The sequence below is a fragment of the Globicephala melas genome, chromosome 13 (genome assembly GCF_963455315.2).
Source record: "Globicephala melas chromosome 13, mGloMel1.2, whole genome shotgun sequence".
NCBI lineage: Eukaryota > Metazoa > Chordata > Mammalia > Artiodactyla > Delphinidae > Globicephala > Globicephala melas.
The window spans coordinates 29,524,530-29,550,127 of NC_083326.1; the positions used below are offsets into that span (position 1 = coordinate 29,524,530).

General features: G+C 54.4%; 1 protein-coding gene across 8 annotated transcripts in view; it reads left to right on the top strand.

Moving 5' to 3' along the window:
* Nucleotides 1-25,598, top strand: part of KCNG2 (potassium voltage-gated channel modifier subfamily G member 2) — an 88,521-nt gene that overhangs the window by 37,498 nt on the left and 25,425 nt on the right. For all 8 annotated transcript variants that reach the window (XR_009566534.1, XR_009566537.1, XR_009566533.1 and 5 more), the window contains exon 3: nt 2,698-3,420. Coding sequence is in view for 3 of the 8 variants with exons in the window: in XM_060311163.1 (XP_060167146.1) it covers nt 2,698-3,420 (723 nt within the window). In the remaining 5 variants the exon portion in view is untranslated. The remainder of the gene's footprint in view (nt 1-2,697; nt 3,421-25,598) is intronic.

The window sequence follows — 25,598 nt, forward strand, 5'->3', positions numbered from 1 at the left end:
CCCGAGCGCGCACATGGCCCCAGGCGCGTGAGCAGCATTCTAGATTTCCAGCAGTGTGTTGGAGCATTTCCAAAGCGTCTCACTCCCCAGCCTCTTCTCCCAAGCTTTCTGGTTAGTCTATTTTTTGCCCCAACAATAATATTCATCCATTGCCTCAGCAAACATTTTCGTGTAAGTGATTTCCACAAACTGCCCAGGGGGCCACTTCAGCCCTGGGAGAGTCCCGAGTGAGGGGAGGTACAGGCAAGCCTTCTGACGGGCCTTTCGCGGGAGCCACCAGAAGGGTCCAAATAGTTATGGTTCCTCCTGAATCGGGTCCACTCCTCTTCCAGTACCAGTCCTGGTACCAGGAACGCAGGCTGTCATCTTCAAGGCAAATGCTGAACTGGGAAGCAGGTTAAATAAAATGCTAAGAGCTCACTTTTCTTCTTTGCGGTACGCGGGCCTCTCGCTGTTGTGGCCTCTCCCGCTGCGGAGCACAGGCTCTGGACGCGCAGGCTCAGTGGCCATGGCTCACAGGCCCAGCCGCTCCGTGGCATGTGGGATCCTCCTGGACCGGGGCACGAACCCGCGTCCCCTGCATCGGCAGGCGGACTCTCAACCACTGCGCCACCAGGGAAGCCCTCAGCTGTTTTTACTCAAGTGTTCCCCTGGCTGCTGCTACCCTTTGGTTACTGTCCAGAGTTCCAAAAAAAGTTGATTCTGATGGTTTTTGCCGGTTTTCTCATTGCTTTAATGGGGGGATATTTGGGGGTCCTTACTGTGCAGTTTTCCAGTCCCTCAGAATTTTAAGTGTAGAGCCAGGAATATACTTTTTTTTGCAGGTTCTTTTGATAATTTTGGTGCTGTTGGCCCTCAGTCTACACTTTGAGAACCAAACTGGAACTGTCCCTCCCCTGCAGATTACTGCCTAGCCAATGTCTAAGATATACTCCCTGGTAAATGGGACTTTTGGAGTTTATGTCCCCGGATTGGTATTTGCCTGTTTTCTCTGCTCTGTCACTGTTGCCACGGTGCAGAGAAGTGCGTGGTGCCCCGTTGTGTTAACACGTCAAGGGGGGCCATCCTGAGCAGGATTTGGAGGAACAGAACCGCCCTCCAGAGGCGTGGAAAAGAACCCACAGGAGCCTCTGCAAAGGACACAGTCATCAGTGTTACTTATGGACCCTTTTTGATGTGGTTCCTGAGTCAGGGACCCTGTTTCCAAACAGATACATAGACGTTAAGGGGTGACCCAGCTCTGGGCAGAGGAAGGAATGCCGGGTGCAGTTGTGGGTAAATACGCCACAAAACTTTCAATGTCCACATTCAGGGCAAAAATGATTCTGTCCCAGTAACATATTTCGCGACGCGTCCTTTCAACAAGTGCCGAGCAAACCAACACATTTAGGAATTCTGGCTGCGGTCTGCGCACAAGCTACGATGAGATGCTCGTTAAGAAGAAGATGATCTCTTTTGTGAGGTTCTTGAACCCTGGTCAAAGAATAAAACAAGTAATCATTCCTGTGAGAAACTCACCTGGAATCTTACCTCTGCCCAGCATTCTTAAGAAGGCATCCGACAACGAATGCCGAAGCGTACGTGCCCACCAGCTAGTGTGGGTGACCCACGTTCAAAATATTGTAAAGGGGACCCGGGCTAGCAATCCCCACACTACAGAGATAGTTCCCTCCCTTATGTTTGGAGCTGTGAGCTTCATTAAGCTTTGAGGCCACAGACCCCTTGAGGATCTGAGGATCCTCTATTAGAAACACGTGTACACAGGCAAGTTTGCGTCTAATTTTAGGAGGCTCAGAGACCCCTGAAGGATTCCCATGAACCTCTGGCTTAGAGAATCAAGGCAACCGAAGCACCGTGAGTTTCTCTGCATCAGCGCCTCCCAAACCCAGCTGTGCAGCAGAACTATCTGGAAGCTTTTAAAAAGCAAGACAAACCTGTTTTCATTAGGGACGTTTGTAAACGTATGTAAAAGCAGAGAGAAAGTATAATGGCCCCAGCGTTCCCATCACCGGGCTCCAGCAGCAGGTGAAGCGTTTTGTCTGCACCCCACCTTGAGAAAGATGTGCTTAACGAAGACCCAGACCTCATTTCACGTGAATACCTCACTGTGGGCCCCTAAGGGGCCGAAACGCCCTGTTTTTCAGGAGTGCAGTACTAGTCTCATGCCTTCAAGAAGGCTTTAAAACCATAGGTAGTGCTGGGATTTTCTTATTTACTCTTACGTGTCTCTTTATAGCTGGTTCCCTCTAATCCGAATCCGAACAACGTCCACAGGCTGCTCCGGCAGCTTGGCTAACGCTTCTGAAGGATCAACACATCCGTAGCAGCCCCCTCCCCCGGCCTCACTTGTTAACCAGCCGGAAACCCCCCAGGTCTGGCCTTGCCATCATCTCCTGAGGCAGCATCTCCAGGGCGGCCCGCCCTCCTCCCTCGTGCTGCCCCGCGTTGGCCGCGTCCCTAGTCTCCAGGCAAGAAATTAAGGCGGGTCCCTTGTAAGCGGGGCCTGCTGGAAAGCTGAGGGGCGGGCTCCTGGGACCACCTGCAGGCGTCAGGGATGCAGCAGAGAAGAACCGAGCGGCTGGGCCGATGGAGCCCTTGGTTTGGTTCGCTCCCCAAGCCCCAAGGTCATGCGTGGGCGGGGGTGTCCCAGAGCTCCCGGCCGGTCTACGGCCTAACGCGCGCTCCCTTCCTTCGCAGGCCCAGCCTCCGGACCCTGGTGTGGCGCATGGGGCCATGGCCCTGCTCCCCGGGCCCGCGGAGCCCCCGGGCCCCGAGCCCCCGGTTGGCGGCGGCGGCGGCGGCGGCGGCAGCGGCAGCGGCGGCGTTGGCGGGGCCCGCGCCCGGCACGTCATCATCAACGTGGGCGGCTGCAGGGTGCGCCTGGCCTGGGCCGCGCTGGCCCGCTGTCCCCTGGCGCGCCTCGAGCGCCTCCGCGCCTGCCGCGGCCACGACGAGCTGCTGCGCGTGTGCGACGACTACGACGTGAGCCGCGACGAGTTCTTCTTCGACCGCAGTCCGTGCGCCTTCCGCGCCATCGTGGCGCTGCTGCGCGCCGGGAAGCTGCGGCTGCTGCGCGGCGCGTGCGCCCTGGCCTTCCGCGACGAGCTGGCCTACTGGGGCATCGACGAGGCGCGCCTGGAGCGCTGCTGCCTGCGCCGCCTGCGCCGCCGCGAGGAGGAGGCCGCCGAGGCGCGCGCGGGGCCGGCGGAGCGCGGGGGCCCCGGCAGCCCGGCCTGCGCCCCTGGGTCCGGCGGCGGGCGGCTGGCGCGCGGCCGGCGGCGCCTGCGCGACGTGCTGGACGACCCGCGCTCGGGCCCGGCCGGCAAGCTCTTCGCCTGCGTGTCCGTGGCCTTCGTGGCCGTCACGGCGGTCGGCCTCTGCCTCAGCACCATGCCCGACATCCGCGCCGAGGAGGAGAGGGTGAGCGCGGGGCCGGGATGACGGGGCCGGACAGGGCTGGGGGCGGCTGGGCCGGAACTGGGGAGGGGCGGCGGCAGCTGGGCCGTGGGGCGCCCGCTGGGTGGTGGTCTTAGGCACCGCGACCCCGTTGGTCGCTGAAACTGCAGGCCCTGGGCCTCCCAGGGCAGGTTTGCTGGGAGTGAGCCCCCGGCGCGGCTGCCCCATTAGGCCGCCCACTGCGCTGCCAGCAGAGGCTCCAAATTCCAGCCGATTTCAAGAACTCGGCGAGGCTGCCGGGCCAGCGGGCCTTCTCGCTGAACCGCTCTGACGGCCAGGCCTTGAGGCTTGGACAGCTTGGAGTTAAAACACACAGTCTAGAGAGTGCTGTGCTCTAAACTCAAGTCCTGTCGTCCTGGACCACAGGGACAGGACCTCTGAATTCTTCCAGGCGCCCAGCTCTGGCACACCCAGGGCCGGCTTTGTGGAGGTGCTGGGGCTCGTTTCTGAGCAGACAGTAGACTTCCTGCCCCCTCTGTTGTCCCGTGAGGCAGCGGGCAGAAGTGTCATCCTGGGATCAGGATGTCACCCAGAGCTCAGCAGCGTTTGTGCGATGTGCACACTGCGGAATGTCTCGGAAACACTCGGGGAAGGCCTGAGTGGGTGTCGTCCGGGTCGGGCTTAGACGAGAGGAGGTGCTGCAGTATTTGAAGGATGTGGCTTCGTGTTGCCCTCAAAGCATTGCCTGTGTTTTCTCACGGGGTGGCAGGGGCGTCCTGCCTTAACCTCCCCAGCTCCAGCTTCCAGGGGTGGCAGAGGCTCGGACTTGAACCCCACAGCCCCAGGCAGAGCAGGGCAGAGCTCATGTCAGCCTCTCAGTGAGAGCCCCTCCGCAGTCCGGGGTGGAGCCCGAGCTCCCTGCCGTCAGCTCATTATTCAGAGACACGGAGCTCTGTTCTCCTGGAACATTAGCTGTGAGCCGTCTTGACCACGAGCCTGGTGATCCTGACTGCAGATTAGATTTAAATGTAAATTTTAGGAAATTGGTTTGGCTTCTCCTTCATCGTGTGGGTGTCTGACTCCTGAGCTGTCATTTCCAGTTGTCTTAACCAGGCCCCAGCTGGGGATTCTGCTTGGAAAGACACTTGACGTGTTTGGACTTCCTCAGTAGCAGTAACTCCATACAGTCCGAGGAGGGAAATCACTTACACAGGGATCAGGGAACAGAAGTTAGGGCTGTGCCAACCAATGACAGCGTCACCAGAGGTTGAGCTGACCCTGAGAATCCTCTAGGCGTCATCTGGTCCCCACGTCACCTGCCATTCACGTCCGTCACCCACCTCTTCCCCATTTCCAGAAACACTGCTTCACACCACCCAGGTGCTGTCTGACCACATCAGTCGTCAGATTAGGAAGTAAGGACCCCAGTGTTGGTGAGCACGTGGTGAGTGTGGCCATGTGCTCGTGAGGGGTGCTTACGAAGCCCTGGCCCACTGCACACAGTAGGTGCTGTCACTGCCACAGGAAGGAAGAAGTTTTATGTTTCATCAACTGTGTGTGTGTGGTAAAAAACTCCATAAAATTCACCGTCTTAGCCATTTTTATGTGCAGTTCAGTGGCGTTAAGTACATTCACAGTGCTGTGCAACCATCACCACCCTCTGTCCCTAGAAATCTTTCATCTTCCCAAACTGAAGCTTTGTCCCCATTAAACACTAACTCCCCAGCCCCTGGAACCCAGCCTGTACCTTCTGCCTCTGTGAATGCAGCTCCTTCAGGGACTCATTTAAGTGGAATCCCACAGGCAGCATCTTTCTGTGACTGTCTTGTTTCACTGAGCACAGTGTCCTCTGGGTTCACCCGTGATGCAGCAGGTGTCAGACCCCTTCCTGTTTAGGGGCTGAGTACCTCTCCCGTGTATGTATCACCTCACCTTGTTCATCCGTCATCCGCCCGTGGACACTTGGGTTGCTTCCTCCCTTTGCTGTTGGGAATAACGCTGCTGTGGACGCGGCACAAACATCTGGTGAGTCCCTGCCCTCGGTTCTTTGGGGTTTATCCCAGGAGTGCACTAGCTGGATTCTGTGTTTACTTTTGCGGGGAGCCTCCCTGCTGTCCCCTGCAGCTGCACCCTTGATGGTCCGACCACGGAAGTTTCCAGGCACGAGGCATCAGGGATGGAGGGCATGGAATCCTTCATTATTTTCTTGTTTGTTGGGGTTTTTCCAGTAGAAATTTTTATTTTATTTTCTTTACTTATTTATTGGCTGTATTGGGTCTTTGTTGCTACACATGGACTTTCTGTAGTTGCCGCGAGCAGGGGCTACTCTTCATTGCGGTGCGCAGGCTTCTCATTGCGGTGGCTTCTCTTGTAGTGCAGCACGGGCTCTAGAGCGCAGGCTCAGTAGTTGTGGCGCACGGGCTTAGTTGCTCCGCGGCATGTGGGATCTTCCCGGACCAGGGATGGAACCTGTGTCTCCTGCATTGGCAGGCGGATTCTCAACCAGTGCGCCACCAGGGAAGCCCTCCAGTAGAATTTAGCTTGAAAGGCACAAGGCTGAAGCATTATCTCTGTGTGATCTCTGATTTTAATTAAGTGGCTAAAGAACTCCTTTGTGACATTTCAGGTCTTCTCTTGAAGGCTGCAGAAAGCATCCTCTGAGAGGCACAGCACCGACAGCTCCGTGGGCCTGAGGTCCTCATCCTCCATCAGTGACAAGCAGGGACGCTTCCCCAACGCGCCCACGTTCTAGTTAGCACTCCAGTTAAATGCACCCAATTCCCTCCTGAAAAACGACCTTGGGGGAGCAGGGAGTGTCATGAAGAATCAGGGGTGAGCTGGTGCGGCTCCCTTTTCATCAGTCTGTCTGGTGACATCTCTTGTCATCTCTGGCAGCATTGGCATTGGTGGTTATTTTTGTGTGTAGGTGCAGAAAAGCATCAAGGGAGAAAAAAGATTATTATCCTCCATTATTCAGGGACTCAGAGGAAAGTTGATTCCTGCTGCCGATCCCTGAAATACCCCTTGACTGGCCAGGCCCCCGCCTGGGCTGGAAGGAGGCCCCCACTGCACAGAAATCCCGGCCCCCGGCTCCAGTGTGGCCGGGACGCGGCCTTTGGGCACAGGGACCAGCTCCCTTTGCCTTCTTGTCTTGGCCCCAGGACAGACTCTGCAGCCAGACATCCAGGTCCCCTCTGGCTGGTGACGTGGCCTGAGCCCCAGGGTGGCTGGCAGAGCTGCGCAAAGTCCCTGTGCCCCGAGGCCGCGCAGGCACCGTGTGCTTGTGGGTGGGCTCCCTGCGGTCCGCCCTCCCCTGGAATCCAGGCTCTTGCTGTCCAGCGCTGCCCCTGTGTCTCCTCGGTGCCCTGGTAGTCCCTGTGCCCGGTGGTGGCTCTGTCCAGAATTTGCTCTCACGCGCTGTAACTGAGTGAGAGCTAGGTCTCCGCTTTTCACGGTTTATAGGAAGAAGGATGGTAAGAGCATACCTGCGGGACGAATCTTGAGGACGTTTTGCCGAATGAAACAAGCCAACTGACCGTTCAGTAGGACAAATCCCGTCTGATTCCACTCACATGAGGCACTTAGAGCCATCAGATCCGTGGAGTCGGAGTGTGGACGGGCCGGGTGGGGGCCGCAGTGATCCGCAGGGCGCAGCCCGTCCCAAGTCAAAGCAGCTGGGGCTCCGGTGCGTCCGACCCTCGGCCAGGCGGGTCCCAGGACCCCCCCTCACGCTTAGCGAGAGCAGGGCAGCCCCGGGCCGAGCAGACCCGGCATGGCTGCAGCAGGAAAGGCCACAGGGCCCACAGCCACACCGGGACTCCTTGCTGCCTCTTGCGCCCCCGTCGAGGTGCGGGGGGGGGCCCCGGGCAGAGCCGCCCCTCCGACTCCATGGCGTTCGGTGTCCAGGTCAGCGCGCGGGTGGGGGCTGGGTCCCCAGGAGCGTCTGTGGGGCAGCCCAGGGCTGGGCTCGGCCTCGGGGTGGGACCCGCGGGACCCTCACGGCCCGTCCTCTGGCTCCTGCCGTTCTGAAGGTGACACGGTGAGCAGTTAGGCCTGCTCCTTGTTCGCGGTGGGGCCTTGACGGCTACGGCTCCACCGTGGACCGCGTGTGTCCCCTGCTGCCGTGAAATAAACCACCACGACTGCCTCATGAAACAGCACGACTCGCCCTTGAGGTCCCGGTGGGACCCGGGCCTCACGTCCAGGGCTGGTTCCTGCGGAGGCTCCGGGGGGCCTGTCCCCTTCCCTCATCCCTCGGCCCCTCCTCTGTCCTCCCAGCACGTCGCCTGGTTCTCCTCTCCCACCACCGTCCCCTCCTCGTGATGGGCTGGAAGGACCCTGTGACGACACTGGCCCCGTAAGCAGGATGCTCCCGGCTCCGGCCTCGCCATCATCCCACCCTCCATAGTCCCTTCTGCCATCAGAGGCGACACAGCCGTGGGCCCGAGGACCAGGATGTGGACGTCTTCCAGGCATTATGTGGCCGACCACCGTCATGAAAACACTCGAGGGTGAGACTCCTGCTGCGTGTCCCCAGGTCCCTGCCCCGGTCGGGGCCACGCTGGCGCTGCCCAGGGAGCTGTCTCCCTCCTGCACTGAGGTCTCAGCCAGGAGCCCCTTCCAGCGCTCAGCTCTGCCCTCGTGGACGCCTGTCCTCACCCTTCCGTGTCGTGTTCATAACCTCAGGCCCAGCAGACGTAAGGATCCCGCCCGTCCGAGGGCTTCCGAGGGTTCGAAACCCCAGGTGACATCGGAGTTGTCCATGCAGAATCTCCAGGCCCGGACGCTGCTTTTGCCTTGGAGATGAAGACAGGTGTTTGCAGGGCGAGAAGCTGGCCAGCGGGAGAAAAGGAGACCGCCACCCGGAAGCCCCATGGAACGCACACCAGCCCTGAGTTATCTTAGCACAGCGTTCGCGGTGTGTCGGCAACAGCTCTTAGGAGCGTTGCTGTGGCGTCTCGGGCGTTCACCGGGTCAGGAGCACAAAGAAGGACCGGTGTCCCCCCCAGACTTCTGGGGCTGTGGCTGCTCTTGCCTCCGCCTGTAGGACCCAGGGGCAGGGGCTGGGGGCGTGCCCGCGAGACCCGCTCTGTCCTGCCCCGGGAGGGCCCCGCGGAGTGGGCTCAGTCCCCAGTGTCTGGTCCACGGTGGGACCATCCATGCAGGAAGGAAAGGCTCCCTGGCACCCAGCGGGTCTCGTGACCAGGCCTCAGGGCTGTCTGCTCAACAGTCCCTCCTTGTCTGCAGAGATGAGATTGATAACACCAAACCCCTAAACACCGTGGCCACAGAAAGTTACCGTGCCTCCTCTGACCCCAAGAGTGCATTCTGAGCTAACGCACTGCCTGGTTCCTGGGAGAAACGATCACAGCGGTCAGCACCCCGAGATGCCCCCCGTCTCATTACCGGGCTGGACAGTCTCCCCTTGGCACGCGAGCAGAAGTTTTAATGCCAGGCTCAGAGGGAGAGGGAGGGGTCTGTGCCCCCCGACCCGGTGAGGTGAGGCGGGGGGCCAGTGCTGGAGGGACGCCCCCCAGCTCCTGCAGACGGCGAGGCAGCCCCAGCTCCAGGGCTGACCCCAGACCCCACCTACAAGTCGCTGTGGGAGCCCCAAGCCAGACAGGAGGCGAGGCCCCTGACCCGCTGCCTCAGGGGGCTCCAGTGGGCCTCTGGCCTCACTCCTAGGGTACTGGGGGCTCTGTGAAGGAGACAGAGCGTTTCTCCAGCCCTCCCCACCCCACCCCCCACCGGGCACCACGCAGGCCCAGGGCCTGGGCACCAGGCCATGCCAGAGCCCACGATTGCTGCAGGATAATCCAACCTCCTGAGGCTGTGTCGGGCGTGGTTAGGTGACCACGGGGCCAGGTCGTCCCATCGGGGCCCTCCCCGTGCTGGAAGCCACCCCGTGGCGCCAGCCCAGCCATCAGGTGCTGAGGACAGGCCTTTGGAACCGCTGGGAGGATGGGACAGGAGCCTTTGTTTCAGCAAACAGCTCGCAGATTCCTTCATGCGGTGGCGGCCGTCGTTGCCTGGAGACAGTGCAGAGCTTGGCGGCGTCGGGACGGTCTGCGAACCGGCCTGGGGGGAACAGCGCGTCCTCACGCAGGCTGCGCTCAGAGCCAGCACTTCCTTTCCACGGAGGCTGGTGTTTGGCTTGTGAGTCGATTTTTTCCTTTAAGCTCATATGATTAAATCAAGACCCACATAATTAGTTATGGATTTCATGACTGGGACTTCAAGTATTGAATTCACTAAGACATTTGGCAACAGCTTCGGAAGCTGGTGACAGAGCTTCTGCTGCGTGTGGGCACAGACACACACGTCGAGTTTGCCAGCCTGGAGCTGGGGTGAGAGCTTTGCTGCTTCCGACCTGTGTCAGTCAGGGTTCCCGGGAGAAACAAACGGAACCAGCGCAGCGGGCTGTCTCTCCTTGGTTCTCCCCTGTGGGACCCCTGGCCCACCGTGATGTGTGGAAGCACGGCACCGTCTGGTCACAGGCTCACAGCTGGAGGGATTTTGCCTCCGATGATTCGGCCTGGAGTCCCCCACCACCCGCCCCCGGCCTGCCTCGGATGATGTCAGGCCTTAGACTCTGAAGTGATTTAGACTTTGGGGGCTGTTGGATGGAATGCAGGGGAGAAGGACATGAACTGGCGGCGGTGGGGTGCAGAGTGCTACCGGCTGAATGTCATGTCCCCCAGATTCACATGCTGAATCCTAACGCCCAGTGTGTCGGGGCCGGGAGGCCTCTGGGGGTGACGAGGTCATGAGGGTGGAGCCCTCGCGATGGGATTAGTGTCCCCGTAACAGTGACCGCAGAGCTCCCCTGCCCCTTCGCCATGTGAGGACACAGTGAGAAGGTGCGTCCACGTACCAGGAGCAGGTCCTCAGCAGACACCGATTCTGCCTGGACCCCACGCGTCTGGCTCCAGAGCTGCGAAGGATGAACATCTGTTGTTTCAGCCCCAGCAGCAGCACAAACGGACTGCGCCGGCGGCAAAGGAGCCCCTGAGCCTGGGGACCTGGGCTTCTTTCCAGCTCCTGGCACAGCGTCTCCCGTCCACGACGTGTAAGAATGCTGCATTTGGGCCGCTGCCACAGGGCCGGACCATGGGGCTCTCCCACCAGCATCCGCTGGGCACGGGGGCTGCACGTGACCTCCACCTCGTCCCAGGAGGCTCCGGTCCCCACCCAGCAGGGGAAGGTGGCTTCCCTGTGGAAACGCGGCCCGTGACCCTCTGTGTCCCATCGTCACACGCATGCGAACGGACTGGTGGTGCTGTCCTGACCTGGTGGCCACAGGGCCCAGTGGAGCTGAAAGGAAAAAGGAAGGATGGAAACCGGCCAGCAGCCTCTGCTGACACAGCGGCCCTGGGGCTGCAGGGAGCGCCCCTGTGGCCCCAGGGCCCCCAGGGACTGAGCTGGGAACAGAGGCTCCCAGGACCACTGAAAACGGGTAATCGATTTGGCTGGTTTATTTTCTTGTTGGCAAAGATCTGACCCAGGAACCACCAAACTGTGGTGGCACATGTTCTGCTATGGCAGAGCCTCATCTGAGAGCCAGACGTTCCTGGGCCAGGTGCTAACCCTGATCGTCGCTCTCTTCTGTAAAATGAGGGTGGTGGCTTAGGGCTGCTGGGAAAGGCGAGGCTTCGGCCCCTCCCCCTGACGCGTCCCTTCTCCCCCCACCATGCCCCCACCACGCCACCCAGAATTGTAGTCCAAGGCCCCTAGCAGTCATTGGCCGCCACGCTGGAGGGACCACTGCCTGTTTTCAAGGGAGACCCTCGTACGAGGCTCTTAGAGGCACTGGAAACCGAGCCAGATGTGCCAGGGGATAAACATGAAGCTCGGGACACTTTCCTCTACTTTCCATGTAAATTTGGCAGGAAAAACAGGGGATTTTTGTTTTGAATTTGTGCTTTAGTCTGCGGGGAAAAAAAGACTTGTGCTCAAATGCCTAGAATAGAAGCTACAAGACTCTTTTTTTTTTTTTAAAGACAATTTTTTAGAGCAGTTTGAAGTTCACAGCAAAATTGAGAGGAAGGTACAGAGATTTCCCATATGCCCCCTGCACCACCACCCCCAGATGCACAGCCTCTCCCAGCATCAGCGTCCCCAGAGCGTGGACGTTTGTTACAAATGATGAACCTACGCCGACATGTCATAATCACTCAAAGCCCAGAGTTTACATGAGCGTCACTCTGGGTAGTGTACGTTCTGTGGGTTTGGACAAATGTGAAATGACATGAATCCGCCATAATAGCCTCACACAGAATCGTTCCACTGCCCTAAAAATCCCCTGTGCTCCTCCCCCCCGCCCCCGCCGCCGTATTCATCCCTCCCTCCCCTTCCCCAGGCCCTGGCACCACTGATCTTTTTACTTTCTCCATAGTTTTGCCTCTTCCAGAATGTCCTATAGTTGAAATCCTCTTCAGATTGGCTTCTTTGACTTAGTAATATGCATTTAAGGTTTCTGCATATTTTTTTCGTGGCTTGGTAGCGCATTCCTTTTTGGCCTTGAATGATGTTCCATTGTCTGAATGCGCCATAGTTTATCCATCACTGAAGGACTGAAGGGCATCTTTTGGTCGCTTCCATTTGGCAGTTATGAATAAAGCTGCTCTACGCATCTCTGTGCAGGTTTTTGTGTGAACATGCGTTTTCGTTTCCTCTGGATAAATACCAAGGAGTGCGATTGCCGGATCGTCTGGTAAAACTATGTTTAGTTTTTTAAGGAAGCCCCAAAATGTCTTCCGAGGTGGCTGCACCATTTTTGCGTTCCCGCCAGCAGTGATGAGCGTTCCTGTGGCTCCACATCCTTGCCAGCCTTTCATGCTGTCAGTGCTCTGGGTTTTGGCCACGCTAACAGGTGTGGAGCGGTGCCTCCCACGCTAACAGGTGTGGAGCGGTGTCTCCCACGCTAACAGGTGTGGAGCGGTGTCTCCCACGCTAACAGGTGTGGAGCGGTGTCTCCCACGCTAACAGGTGTGGAGCGGTGTCTCCCACGCTAACAGGTGTGGAGCGGTGTCTCCCACGCTAACAGGTGTGGAGCGGTGTCTCCCACGCTAACAGGTGTGGAGCGGTGTCTCCCACGCTAACAGGTGTGGAGCGGTGTCTCCCACGCTAACAGGTGTGGAGTGGTGTCTCGTTGTTTTACCTTGCATTTCCCTGATGACATAGGATGTGGACCATCTTTTCACATGCTTATTTGCCATCTGTATGTTTTCTTTTTTTTTTGAATTTTATTTTATTTATTTTTTACACAGCAGGTTCTTATTATTTATCTATTTTATACACATCAGTGTATACATGTCAATCCCAATCTCCCAATTCGTCCCACCCCCCCCACCCCCGCCCCCGCCACTTTCCCCCCTTGGTGTCCATACGTTTGTTCTTTACATCTGTGTCTCTATTTCTGCCCTGCAAACCGGTTCATCTGTACCATTTTTCTAGGTTCCATATATATGCGTTAATATACGATATTTGATTTTCTCTTTCTGACCTACTTCACTCTGTATGACAGTCTCTAGATCCATCCACATCTGTACAAATGACCCAGTTTCATTCCTTTTTATGGCTGAGTGATATTCCATTGTCTATATGTACCCCAACTTCTTTATCCATTCGTCTGTCGATGGGCATTTAGGTTGCTTCCATGACCTGGCTATTGTAAATAGTGCTGCAATGAACATTGGGGTGCATGTGTCTTTTTGAATTATGGTTTTCTCTGGGTATGTACCCAGTAGTGGGATTGCTGGGTCATATGGCAATTCTATATTTAGTTTTTTAAGGAACCTCCATACTGTTCTCCATAGTGGCTGTATCAATTTACATTCCCACCAACAGTGCAAGAGGGTTCCTTTTCTCCACACCCTCTCCAGCATTTGTTGTTTGTAGATTTTCTGATGATGCCCATTCTAACTGGTGTGAGGTGGTACCTCATTGTAGTTTCGATTTGCATTTCTCTAATAATTAGTGATGTTGAGCAGCTTTTCATGTGCTTCTTGGCCATCTGTATGTCTTCTTTGGAGAAATGTCTATTTAGGTCTTCTGCCCATTTTCTGACTGGGTTGTTTGTTTTTTTAAGATTGAGCTGCATGAGCTGTTTATATATTTTGGAGATTAATCCGTTGTCTGTTGATTCGTTTGCAAATATTTTCTCCCATTCTGAGGGTTGTCTTTTCGTCTTGTTTATGGTTTCCTTTCCTTTGCAAAAGCTTTTAAGTTTCATTAGGTCCCATTTGTTTATTTTTGTTTTTATTTCCATTACTCTGGGAGGTGGATCAAAAATGATCTTGCTGTGATTTATGTCAAAGAGTGTTCTTCCTATGTTTTCTTCTAAGAGTTTTATAGTGTCCAGTCTTACATTTAGGTCTCTAATCCATTTTGAGTTTATTTTTGTGTATGGTGTTAGGGAGGGTTCTAATTTCATTCTTTTCCATGTAGCTGTCCAGTTTTCCCAGCACCACTTATTGAAGAGGATGTCTTTTCTCCATTGTATATCCTTGCCTCCTTTGTCATAGATTAGTTGACCATAGGTGTGTGGGTTTATCTCTGGGCTTTCTATCCTGTTCCATTGATCTATATTTCTGTTTTTGTGCCAGTACCGTATTTTCTTGCTTACTGTAGCTTTGTAGTGTAGTCTGAAGTCAGGGAGTCTGATTCCTCCAGCTCCGTTTTTTTCCCTCAAAATTGCTTTGGCTGTTTGGGGTCTTTTGTGTCTCCATACAAATTTTAAGATTTTTTGTTCTAGTTCTGTAAAGAATGCCACTGGTAATGTGATAGGGATTTCACTGAATCTGTAGATTGCTTTGGGTAGTATAGTCATTTTCACAATATTCATTCTTCCAGTCCAAGAACATGGTATATCTCTCCATCTGTTTGTGTCATCTTTGATTTCTGTCATCAGTGTCTTATTGTTTTCTGCATACACGTCTTTTACCTCCTTAGGTAGGTTTATTCCTAGCTATTTTATTCTTTTTGTTGCAATGGTGAATGGGATTGTTTCCTTAATTTTTCTTTCTGATCTTTCGTTGTTAGTATATAGGAATGCAAGAGATTTCTGTGCATTAATTTTGTATCCTGCAACTTTACCAAATTCATTGATGAGCTCTAGTAGTTTTCTGGTGGCATCTTTAGGATTATCTAGGTATAGTATCATGTCATCTGCAAATAGTGACAGTTTTACTTCTTCTTTTCCAATTTGGATTCCTTTTATCTCTTTTTCTTCTCTGATTGCCATGGCTAGGACTTCCAAAACTATGTTGAATAATAGTGGTAAGAGTGGACATCCTTGTCTCGTTCCTGATCTTAGAGGGAATGCTTTCAGTTTTTCACCGTTGAGAGTGATGTTTGCTCTGGATTTGTCATATATGGCCTTTATTATGTTGAGGTAGGTTCCCCCTCTGCCCACTTTCTGGAGAGTTTTTATCATAAATGGGTGTTGAATTTTGTCAAAAACTTTTTCTGCATCTGTTGAGATGATCATATGGTTTTTCTTCTTCAGTTGGTTAATATGATGTATCACATTGATTGATTTGCATATATTGAAGAGTCCTTGCATCCCTGGGATAAATCCCACTTGATCATAGTGTATGATACTTTTAATGTGTTGGATTCTGTTTGCTAGTTTTTTTTGTTGTTGTTTTTGTTTTTTTTGCAGTATGCGGGCCTCTCACTCTTGTGGCCTCTCCCGTTGCGGAGCACAGGCTCCGGACATGCAGGCCCAGCAGCCACGGCTCACCGGCCCAGCCACTCTGCGGCATGTGGGATCTTCCTGGACCGGGGCATGAACCCATGTCCCCTGCATCGGCAGGCAGACTCTCAACCACTGCGCCACCAGGGAAGCCCTGTTTGGTAGTACTTTGTTGAGGATTTTTGCATCTGTATTCATCAGTGATTTTGGTGTATAATTTTCTTTTTTTGTAGCATCTTTGTCTGGTTTTGGTATCAGGGTGATGGTGGCCTCATAGAATGAGTTTGGGAGTGTTCCTTCCTCTGCAATTTTGTGGAAGAGTTTGAGAAGGATGGGTGTTAGCTCTTCTCTAAATGTTTGCTAGATTTCACCTGTCAAGCCATCTGGTCTTGGACTTTTGTTTGTTGGAAGATTTTAAATCACAGTTTCAATTTCATTCCTTATGATTGGTCTGTTCATATTTTCTGTTCCTTCCTGGTTCAGTCTCCATTGGAAGGTTATACCTTTCTAAGAATTTGTCCATTTCTTCCAGGTTGTCCATTTTATTGGCACAGAGTTGCTTGGAGTAGTCTCTTATGATGCTTTGTATTTCAGCGGTGTCTGTTGTAACTTCTCCTTTTTCATTTCTAATTTTATTGACTTGAGTCCTCTCCCTCTTTTTCTTGATGGGTCTGGTTAAAGATTTATCAATTTTGTTTATCTTCTCAAAGAACCAGCTTTTAGTTTCATTCATCTTTGCTATTGTTTTCTTTGTTTCTGTTTCATTTATTTCTGCTCTGATCTTTATGATTCCTTTCCTTCTACTAACTTTGGGTTTTGTTTGTTCTTCTTTCTCTAGTCCCTTTAGGTGTAAGGTTAGATTGTTTATTTGAGATTTTTCTTGTTTCTTGAGGTAGGCTTGTATAGCTATAAACTTCCCTCTTAGAACTGACTTTGCTGCATCCCATAGGTTTCGGATCATCATGTTTTCATTGTCATTTGTCTCTAGGTATTTTTTGATTTTCTCTTTGATTTCCTCAGTGATCTCTTGGTTATTTAGTAACGTATTGTTTAGCCTCCATGTATTTGTGTTTTTTATGTTTTTTTTCCCTGTAATTGATTTCTAATCTCATAGTGTTGTGGTTGGAAAAGATGCTTGATATGATTTCAATTTTCTTAAATTTACTGAGGCTTGATTTGTGACCCAAGATGTGATCTATCCTGGAGAATGTTCTGTGCGCACTTGAGAAGAAAGTGTAATCTGCTGTTTTTGGATGGAATGTCCTATAAATATCAATTAAATCTATTTGGTCTATTGTGTCATTTAAAGCTTGTGTTTCCTTATTCATTTTCTGGCTGGATGATCTGTCCATTGGTGTAAGTGAGGTGTTAAAGTCCCCCACTATTACTGTGTTACTGTCAATTTCCTCTTTTATAGCTGTTAGCAGTTGCCTTACGTATTGAGGTGCTCCTGTGTCGGATGCATATATATCTATAATTGTTATATCTTCTTGGATTGATCCCTTGATCATTATGTAGTGTCCTTCCTTGCCTCTTGTATAGTCTTTATTTTAAAGTCTGTTTGATCTGATATGAGTATTGCTACTCCAGCTTTCTTTTGATTTCCATTTGCATGGAATATCTTTTTCCATCCCCTCACTTTCAGTCTCTGTGTGTCCCTAGGTCTAAAGTGGGTCTCTTGCAGACAGCATATAGATGGGTCTTGTTTTTGTATCCATTCAGCTAGCCTGTGTCTTTTGGTTGGAGCATTTAATCCATTCACGTTTAAGGTAATTATCGATATGTATGTTCCTATTACCATTTTCTTAATTGTTTTGGGTTTGTTTTTGTAGGTCCTTTTCTTCTCTTGTGTTTCCCACTTAGAGAAGTTCCTTTAGCATTTGTTGTAGAGCTGGTTTGGTGGTGCTGAATTCTCTTAGCTTTTGCTTGTCTGTAAAGCTTTTGATTTCTCCATTGAATCTGAATGAGATCCTTGCTGGGTAGAGTAATCTTGGTTGTAGTTTCTTCCCTTTCATCACTTTAAATATATCATGCCAGTTCCTTCTGGCTTGTAGAGTTTCTGCTGAGAAATCAGCTGTTAACCTTATGGGAGTTCCCTTGTATGTTATTTGTCGTTTTTCTCTTGTTGTTTTCAATAATTTTTCTTTGTCTTTAATTTTTGTCAATTTGATTATTATGTGTCTTGGCGTGTTTCTCCTTGGGTTTATCCTGCCTGGGACTCTCTGTGCTTCCTGGACTTGGGTGGCTATTTCCTTTCCCATGTTAGGGAAGTTTTCGACTATAATCTCTTCAAATATTTTCTTGGGTCCTTTCTTTCTCTCTTCTCCTTCTGGGACCCCTGTAATGCGAATGTTGTTGCGTTTAATGTTGTCCCAGAGGTCTGTTAGGCTGTCTTCATTTGTTTTCATTCTTTTTTCTTTATTCTGTTCCATTGCAGTGAATTCTACCATTCTGTCTTCCAGGTCACTTATCTGTTCTTCTGCCTCAGTTATTCTGCTATTGATTCCTTCTAGTGTAGTTTTCATTTCAGTTACTGTATTGTTCTTCTCTGTTTGTTTGTTCTTTAATTCTTCTAGGTCTTTGTTAAACATTTCTTGCATTTTCTCGATCTTTACCTCCGTTCTTTTTCCGAGGTCCTGGATCACCTTCACTATCGTTATTCTGAATTCTTTTTCTGGAAGGTTGCCTATCTCCACTTCATTCAGTTGTTTTTCTGGGGCTTTATCTTGTTCCTTCATCTGGTACGTAGACTTCTGCCTTTTAATCTTGTCTATCTTTCTGTGAATGTGGTTTTCGTTCCACAGGCTGCAGGATTGTAGTTCTTGCTTCTGCTGTCTGCCCTCTGGTGGATGAGGCTGTCTAAGAGGCTTGTGTAAGTTTCCTGATGGGAGGGATTGGTGGCAGGTAGAGCTGACTGTTGCTCTGGTGGGCAGAGCTCAGTGAAACTTTAATCCGCTAGTCTGCTGATGGGTGAGGCTGGGTTCTTTCCCTGTTGGTTGTTTGGCCTGAGGCAACCCAGCACTGGAGCCTACCCAGCTCTTTGGTGGGGCTAATAACAGACTCTGGGAGGGCTCACGCCAAGGAGTACTTCCCAGAACTTCTGCTGCCAGTGTCCTTGTCCCTTGGTGAGCCACAGCTGTCCCCTGCCTCTGCAGGAGACCCTCCAACACTGGCAGGTAGGTCTGGTTCAGTCTCCCCTGGGGTCACTGTTCCTTCCCCTGGGTCCCGATGCACACACTACTTTGTGTGTGCCCTCCAAGAGTGGAGTCTCTTTCCCCCAGTCCTGCTGAAGTCCTGCAGTCAATTCCCACTAGGCTTCAAAGTCTGATTCTCTAGGAATTCCTCCTGCCGTTGCCGGACCCCCAGGTTGGGAAGCCTGACGTGGGGCTCAGAACCTTCACTCCAGTGGGTGGACTTCTGTGGTATAAGTGTTCTCCAGTCTATGAGACACCCACCAGCAGTTATGGGATTTGATTTTATTGTGATTGCGCCCCTCCTACCGTCTCACTGTGGCTTCTCCTTTGTCTTGGACGTGGGGTATCTTTTTTGGTGAGTTCCAGTGTCTTCCTGTCGATCACTGTTCAGCAGGTAGTTGAGATTCCGGTGCTGTCGCAAGAGGGACTGAGCACACGTCCTTCTACTCCGCCATCTTGAACCAATGCCCTGTATGTTTTCTCTTCTCCAGTATTTACTGTGAGAACCTCATCGAGCTCCTGGTGGTTAATCTCACAGTATTGAGGGCCTCCCCTCACAGGGTCCCCTGGAGCTTCTAACTCTCAGACTTGTTCACCCTGAGCCTCCAGAAATTGGAAAATCATAGTCGTGTTTTCCTGCCTGGCACTGTTCCCACGGCAGCTTCGAGTCTCTGCCCCAGGACGCGGGACTCCCTGCGTTCACCCGTCTGTCTCTCCAGCCCTCGGGGGGCAGTGATTTGCCCTGTGACCTCACCTCTCTCACGGCCCAAGAAGAGGTGTTGACTCTTCAGTCTGTTCAGATTTTCAGCTGTTGTTTGGAGGGAGCGGCGACTGCCAAGCTCTTGACGTGCAGAACTGGAAGCCGGTCCCAAGGTTCTCTGTGTCACAATCTAGCCAAGGCCTTTGGTTCACCTTCTCTGTCACCGGAAGAGGCAAAACTGGGTGTTGGTTAAGTTCTCAGACTTAAAAGCAGACCAGGGCTCCCGCCCCAGCTCTTGTAACCCACTGCTGAAGACCTGACAACACTTCCACGTCCTTTCAGAGCCAAAGTTTCCTCGTCTGTGAAATGCAAATACTTCAGAGCTGCTGAGGTTAAATTGAATAATGCTTGGAAACTGCTGTGGACGGCGCTTTGCACACAGAATCCGGTGACAGCTTTTTACCCTTTTGCAAACGAGATGCTAAAGCACGTGCGGGATGTGGGGTGGGCGGCGGCGACGAGGCCGCGTCCAGGCACTGACTCTCCTTCTCCAGACGCTGGTTTCTGTAAACGACACAGCGGGAGTTGTCGGTCCGCAGTGGGAGCAGAGGGGAAGCCAGGCCGAAGGGGCAGCTGGGGAATCAGACGACCGGCCCCTGCATGGCCGTCAGCAGGTGCCTCATCGCACTCAGGATGTGACCCGGGCCCAGGGTGGGGGCCTCCGTCTCCCCAGCTGGTGTGGAGACCATGGGGCAGGGCGACTGGGAAGCCGCTGTGCCAGGAAACAGCCCTCTGGTCACTTCCCCACCCTCCCTCCTGGTGCCACCGGGGGTCCCCATGCCATCCCCGCACCCCAAGTCTGCACTGACCCCCTCCGGCCTCCAGGGGCGAGACTGGCCACTGCCCTCGGCTTCAAGTGAGGAGGGCTGGGTCCTGGTCTCCCGACACAGCCACCTCGATCGGGCCCTCGGACAGTCTCTCGCTCCAGGACAGAGCGGGGAGAGAAGCGGACAGAGGAGAAAGCGGTGGAGCCCAGCGGGCCTCCCTGAGCCCGTCCCCACCCAGCCCACCCCACTGAGGCCCCTCCTGGGCCCCAGGCGGGGAGGACGGGCGCCACCTTGTGTTGCAGTCAGTGCCAGGGACCCCGTGCCCCGCTCCCCCGCGGCAGCCGGTGTCGGGGCAGCTGTGAGAACATGGAACGTGCCTGGAAATGAGTGGCGATCAAGGGTGTCTCCCAGCGTACGCGAGGCCACGGCCTCAGCACTTCCCTCACGGGCTTGAGGTATTTTGCTTTTTAAAAGCTGCACGTTGAAGGCAGCAAAATTCATCCAGCACCAGCCAGTTAGCGGGAACAGACCTGAGCACATAACATGGAGGAATTTTTTAACGAGAAGACGTTAACTGTTGTAATTCAGCAAACTGGCTGTTCCCAGAACCCCAACTTCTAATTTATCAACGCCCATAAGCTCTTTGGTGAGTGAGGGTCAGGGTTGCTCCAGCGGGTCAGCTTTGTTTGTGAAATCCCCACATGGCAGCTCCTAGGGAAGCGGGCTGTGCCCCAAGGAGCAAGGTCTCAGCGGAGACTGGGGGATTGGGAGAGCTGCTGTTTTCTGATGTGACCTGGCAGTGAGCATCCTGAGAAATAAACCCTGCGCTCCTGTGAGAACGGCCACGTGGGCTCAGCTGGGTGCAGAGCTGGGAGAAAACAGCCACCACACCACAGATCCCGTCCTGGACGCGGTCAGCCAGGCCCCTCGCCCGCCCAGCGCGCCTGCCCAGACGGCCCGTCCCTCTGCTCCCACCAGCCTGACGCGTACCCACGCTTCAGAGTGTTTTCCTGGTTGTAAACGTGATGCTCCTTGTTTACGGAAGCGTGGCAGGTACAGAGACGTGTACAGAACAAAGTGAAAATCAAATGAGAGGTGGTTGCTGAAGCCTGAGTGCATTTCACTGCCTCTGTTCCCGAAGCCTCTTCATGAAACTGTAAAAGTGGTGCAGTAGTGCATTGTGGCCACTTGGCTCCCGTAACAGTAACGTCAAAGCGGTCCTGTTATTGGGTAATTTTAAGCGCTCCCTCCCTGCAGCTCTCGTTTCCAGCCCTTCCTATCACATCTGCTAATGGATCTTCCACCGCTCGACCACTCTGCTCATTAGGTCCTCAGCTGTACCTGTCGGGGGCGGGGCTGTGAGCCCACGCCCCGAACGCTGCCCCAAGGGGCCCTTGCGATGCCTTCGTGGGCTCCAGCCCCTGGACCCTGGGCCCGGCCAGTGCTGGGCGACCTGATAACAGTTTGCCTGGCTTTTTACGTGTGCATTCGCTCACTACAGGCTGTCCTCTTTTCCCATCTCCACCTGCATTTGCACTTCCGACGATTTCCTTCTTCATCCACCTGCCTTGGGTTGTTTGTTCTTGATTCGGTGTGTGCATTGCGGACGTTCCCCCAGTGTGATGACACACGTCTACTGCGCCCCTCCTGAGCGAGAGGGGCTGCCAGCCTCCGGCCGGGGTCCCCCGCCACGCACGCCCCCGCTCAGTCTTCGCTGCCCGCCTGACCCTCCGTCCTCTGCCCCAAGGATGTCCGTGCAGTGTTGGCACGGCCCTGGGTCCTGCAGAAAACCTTGGCTGGTCCTGCGGGTCCACAGCGCTGCCGCTACTGCGGTGGCCGTGATGGGCAGGGCCCCTGCCCCTGGCCCTGTGCATTTGTGCCTTCAGCTGCCAGATGGACGTGCTGAGGTCGGCAGGGAGGGGCTGCTTTCCCAGGAAAAATCACCTCCTGCTGAAGCCAGTCAGAAAGCGCACGGAAGCCAGGGCACGAGGGCCCTTCTGGTCGGCACCAGGAGCCGCCTCCTGCCCGGGTCACAGGAGCCGGAAAGCGTCGCGGGGCGAGCGCCCTGTGCGTAGCATCTCGGAGGGGCCGCGACTGAACCCAGCAGCCGGGAGGGTGCGATCAAGTCGCTGCCGCCAAGGACTCTAAGGGGGATTCGCACAACTGTGCGTCAGGGGCGCCGCACGGACGGGTGGGACCAAGCCCGGCACAGGACAGAGAGGAGGAAGCACGCCTGTTTCCCTGGAAAGAGCACGCCCACCCCTGCGGGAGGGCTTCCCTAGGAACAAGGACTAAGCTTGGCGAGCAAACGAAGAGCAGCGCCTGCCCACTTCGTGCCGTTGCCTGTGACTCGGACGGACTTCAGGTTCCTGGCTGGGAACTGTTCTCCCCTGAGACGGACGCCCTCTTCACTAATTCATGGGCGGCGGCGCTGTCTGTGATCATGTCGTTCGTCTGTGTCTGCGGCTCACGTGGGTCGCTCCCGTGAGGATGGCGGGGCCCTGGGAGCAGGGTGCCCAGCGCTCACACTCAGCGAGCTGGTGGAAAGGATGAGTGAACACCCTGTAGCTCAGACATGCTCGCAGCTGTGAGCACTGAGCGACCTCACTCCTCAGGGCACCGAGCGTGAAGATGCTGGTGGCTGCGGTTCTGTCTGGTTCTTGAACCCCTCCAGCATTTGGGCCGGCACATCGTTCCCGGGAGGGACCAGAAGATGCGGGTGGGTCCAACGGGAAGACAGTCTCATTCCAGCCAGGCAGAGGGTAGAGTACTTCGTAACCAAGGTGTCTTCATTTCTTTCCGTGTGACCCCACAAAACTGGTTCGTGGGCTGTTGCCAGGAAAGTGAACTGACAGCGCTGCTTCAGTGCAGACAGTTCGAAATGAGTACATTCATTATTTCTGTGTAAATGACTGTTTGATCTTTTTAACCATTTGTTCTCTTAAGTGGATTCAATATTCCTTCCCCTAATTATCCATTTGTACTACAAGAGCCTGTTACCATAGGTAACCGGAAAAAATAAACCTCATTTCAGCTCAAACTATTATAAATTTGGAATTGGTGAAATGAGTTCATAAGTATTTTCCTTAAGGTACTCACGGGCGGCACAAAGGAGACCCGCACGCGAAGCTGTTAACGAGCGACCAGCTCAGTGAGTAAGGACGAGCCCTTTACTCTTCCAAGTGCCCCGTCTGTGATGGGGTGGCTTCGTGACCCTGCTGGTGCCCCAGCTGCAGGCCACAGCTTGGCTTCGCTGTTTTGCCAGACACAAGGTCCTCGGTGGATGGATGGAGGGACGAGAATCTGTCCAGAGCGCACACAGGCAGCGAAGGGACGTGAGCATTTTAAGGGTCTAATCACACCCTAGATAAACACAGGGAGAGCCCACAAGCCTCGGGGTCTTCGGTGGGACGCTCCCTGGGGTCGGATCCCTCAGGCCTGCGACAGCCGTCCGGGCTGAGCTCAGCGCTGCCCTCGCAGTTACGAGTCCCGCCCCCCGCGGCCCGGCCCCTGTTCCTCTCCTCGCCCTCACACCTGGGTTTATCTACGAGGAGTGGTTGCACACAGTCTAATAGGGGCAGCAGGCACCTCAGCAGGACGAATGCCGCTGAATCTTTGATGCTCTGAAATGAGAACGAAGCAGGGGCTGGAGGTGCAGCCAGACCAGGCCTCTGCTGCCCCCCCGCCGGCCCACCGAGCCACTGGCCACCCCTCAGCCTCTGTTACTGAGGAAACCCGGCCGGCTGTTTATTTTCACTAGGAAATCAAAGCAGGGTCGGTGTTGAGGGAGGGCCGGGCCGTGGAGGCTGCACCTTCCGAGAACAGTTCCAAAACCACTTGGTGTCCAGAAGGCCCTGGTGTGGAGCCCGCCTGGCCTGTCCCCTGTGCTCCCACTGTCCCGACGGGGCTGCTTCCGGCCGCCTGCCCCCAGGAGCCCTGAGCCCGGGAGCGGGCTTGGGGTGCAGCCGCGTAGGGTGGGGCAGAGCCTGCCATGGCCGACCTCAGCCACCCCGCACCCGCCGCGGGCACCTGGACGACCCTCCTCTGGAGGCGCTTTCTCTCGACGGGGTGGAGTCCCACCGGCCGGCATCGGGACCCCGACGCAGCCGCCGCCCCAGCTTTTCACCTGCGAAGCCTGGCGGCCGACGGGCCCATGGTGCGGGCAGCTTCCACATGGTGCCTCGGCCTTCGGAGGAGGAGAGGCCTGTTGGGAAAGGAAGCCCACGGCAAAGACGGGCAAAGGTGGAGCTTGAAGGAAACAGGAGACCCCAAGGGGCCTCACTGGTCCCTGTGGAGGCCCGAGGGGAAGGGCCACGTCCACAGAGCCAACAGGGGTGAGAGCGGCCCTGAGATGTAATCGCAGCGCCTGGTTGGAAGGGTTGGCGCTCGTCTGGGGGCGCTGAGAGACGACGTGGAGAGGTCGGGGGAGGGAAGGAGTCAGGGGTCAAGCCAGGAGGGCAGCTGTCACTGGGAGGAGATCACGATGAGCAGACAGAGAGGAGGACACGGGGACCCCGAGTCTCTGGGACGCGAGGGCCCGGGTCCTAGGTTGACCAGCCCCGAGAAGACAGCCGAGAACTTCCGCGAGACAGGGAATCGTGACGGGTGAACAGTCCCCACGGCGCCGGACCTCAGGGGAGGGAGCTTGGGGCAGACCTCGGGGTGGAGTGGGCCTGGGGGTGGCCCTCAGATGGACCTCGAGGAGGAACTCTGGGTGGCCTCGGGGTGGCATGCTCGGGAGGCCCAGCTGGCCATGTTCGGGTTCCGACCTCTGCCAGCTACACGGTCCCTTCGGTTGGAAACGCATTGACTGAGGTTTAAGCGCTTCTCCCTGTCAGTGCTAAGCTTCACCAGCAGCACTGAAAGCTTGGACGTGATGGGGCAGCCCCGTCAAACTTCCGAGTGGACATGGACTTTCTGCCCATCGCCTACATCAGGCCAGAGCATGGAGGCAGAGTCAGGACTCTCCAGACATGCAGAGGCTCAAAGACGTACCTGCCGCGTGCCTCCTCTCAGGGGGGTACCAGAGGATGCGCTTCGGCAGAAAAATGGAGTAAACTGAGGAGGAGACACCGCGTATCAAGGTGGACGGAGAGCCCCAAACAGAGAGGAGCTGAGAACCGCTGCGGACCACAGGGCACAGCAGGAGGGCAGAGGCCCCTGCAAGGGGAGGCAGGCCTTGGAAAGGAAACAGGACCGTCCGGTGTGTTTTCAATCTGGAGAAAATACACCATGATTTACAGCAAGCTAAGCAACTTTAGAACGGGGCCATAAAACTTGAAGGAAAAAAGAAAACATTTTATGAGGGAAAAAGAAGTAACGCAGCGCAGCCCACAGCCTGGCTCGGCAGTGAAGAATCCCCACCTTATCGTAGTAGCTCCAGGTTTCACCTCAAAGCGTGACAGCCCTGTTTCTAGAGGAAAGGGATCGTGGGTGTGGTGGGGATGGTGTCAGAGAACCGAATCCTCAGCTGCACAGAGTCGTAGAACTGTGTACAGTTACTACATCAGTAAGCCAGATAAGCACGTTGCCTGAGAGTATGGAAGTAACTGTAGCAGAAGGAACAGTTGAGAGCTCCTGCCCCTGGGAGAGGGGTCGCGGTAGGAATACTGTTTCTTCCTTTATAAGTCTATCTTTTTTGTTTCGTAAAACAAAAATAATTAAAAACATGTTCAGTCACCAAAACTCATTCAAGAAGGAGTAGATAACCTTATGCTGATTACAGAAATGCAATTCATAGTTTAAAACCTTCCAAAAAGAAAACTCCAGTCCCAGATGGTTTC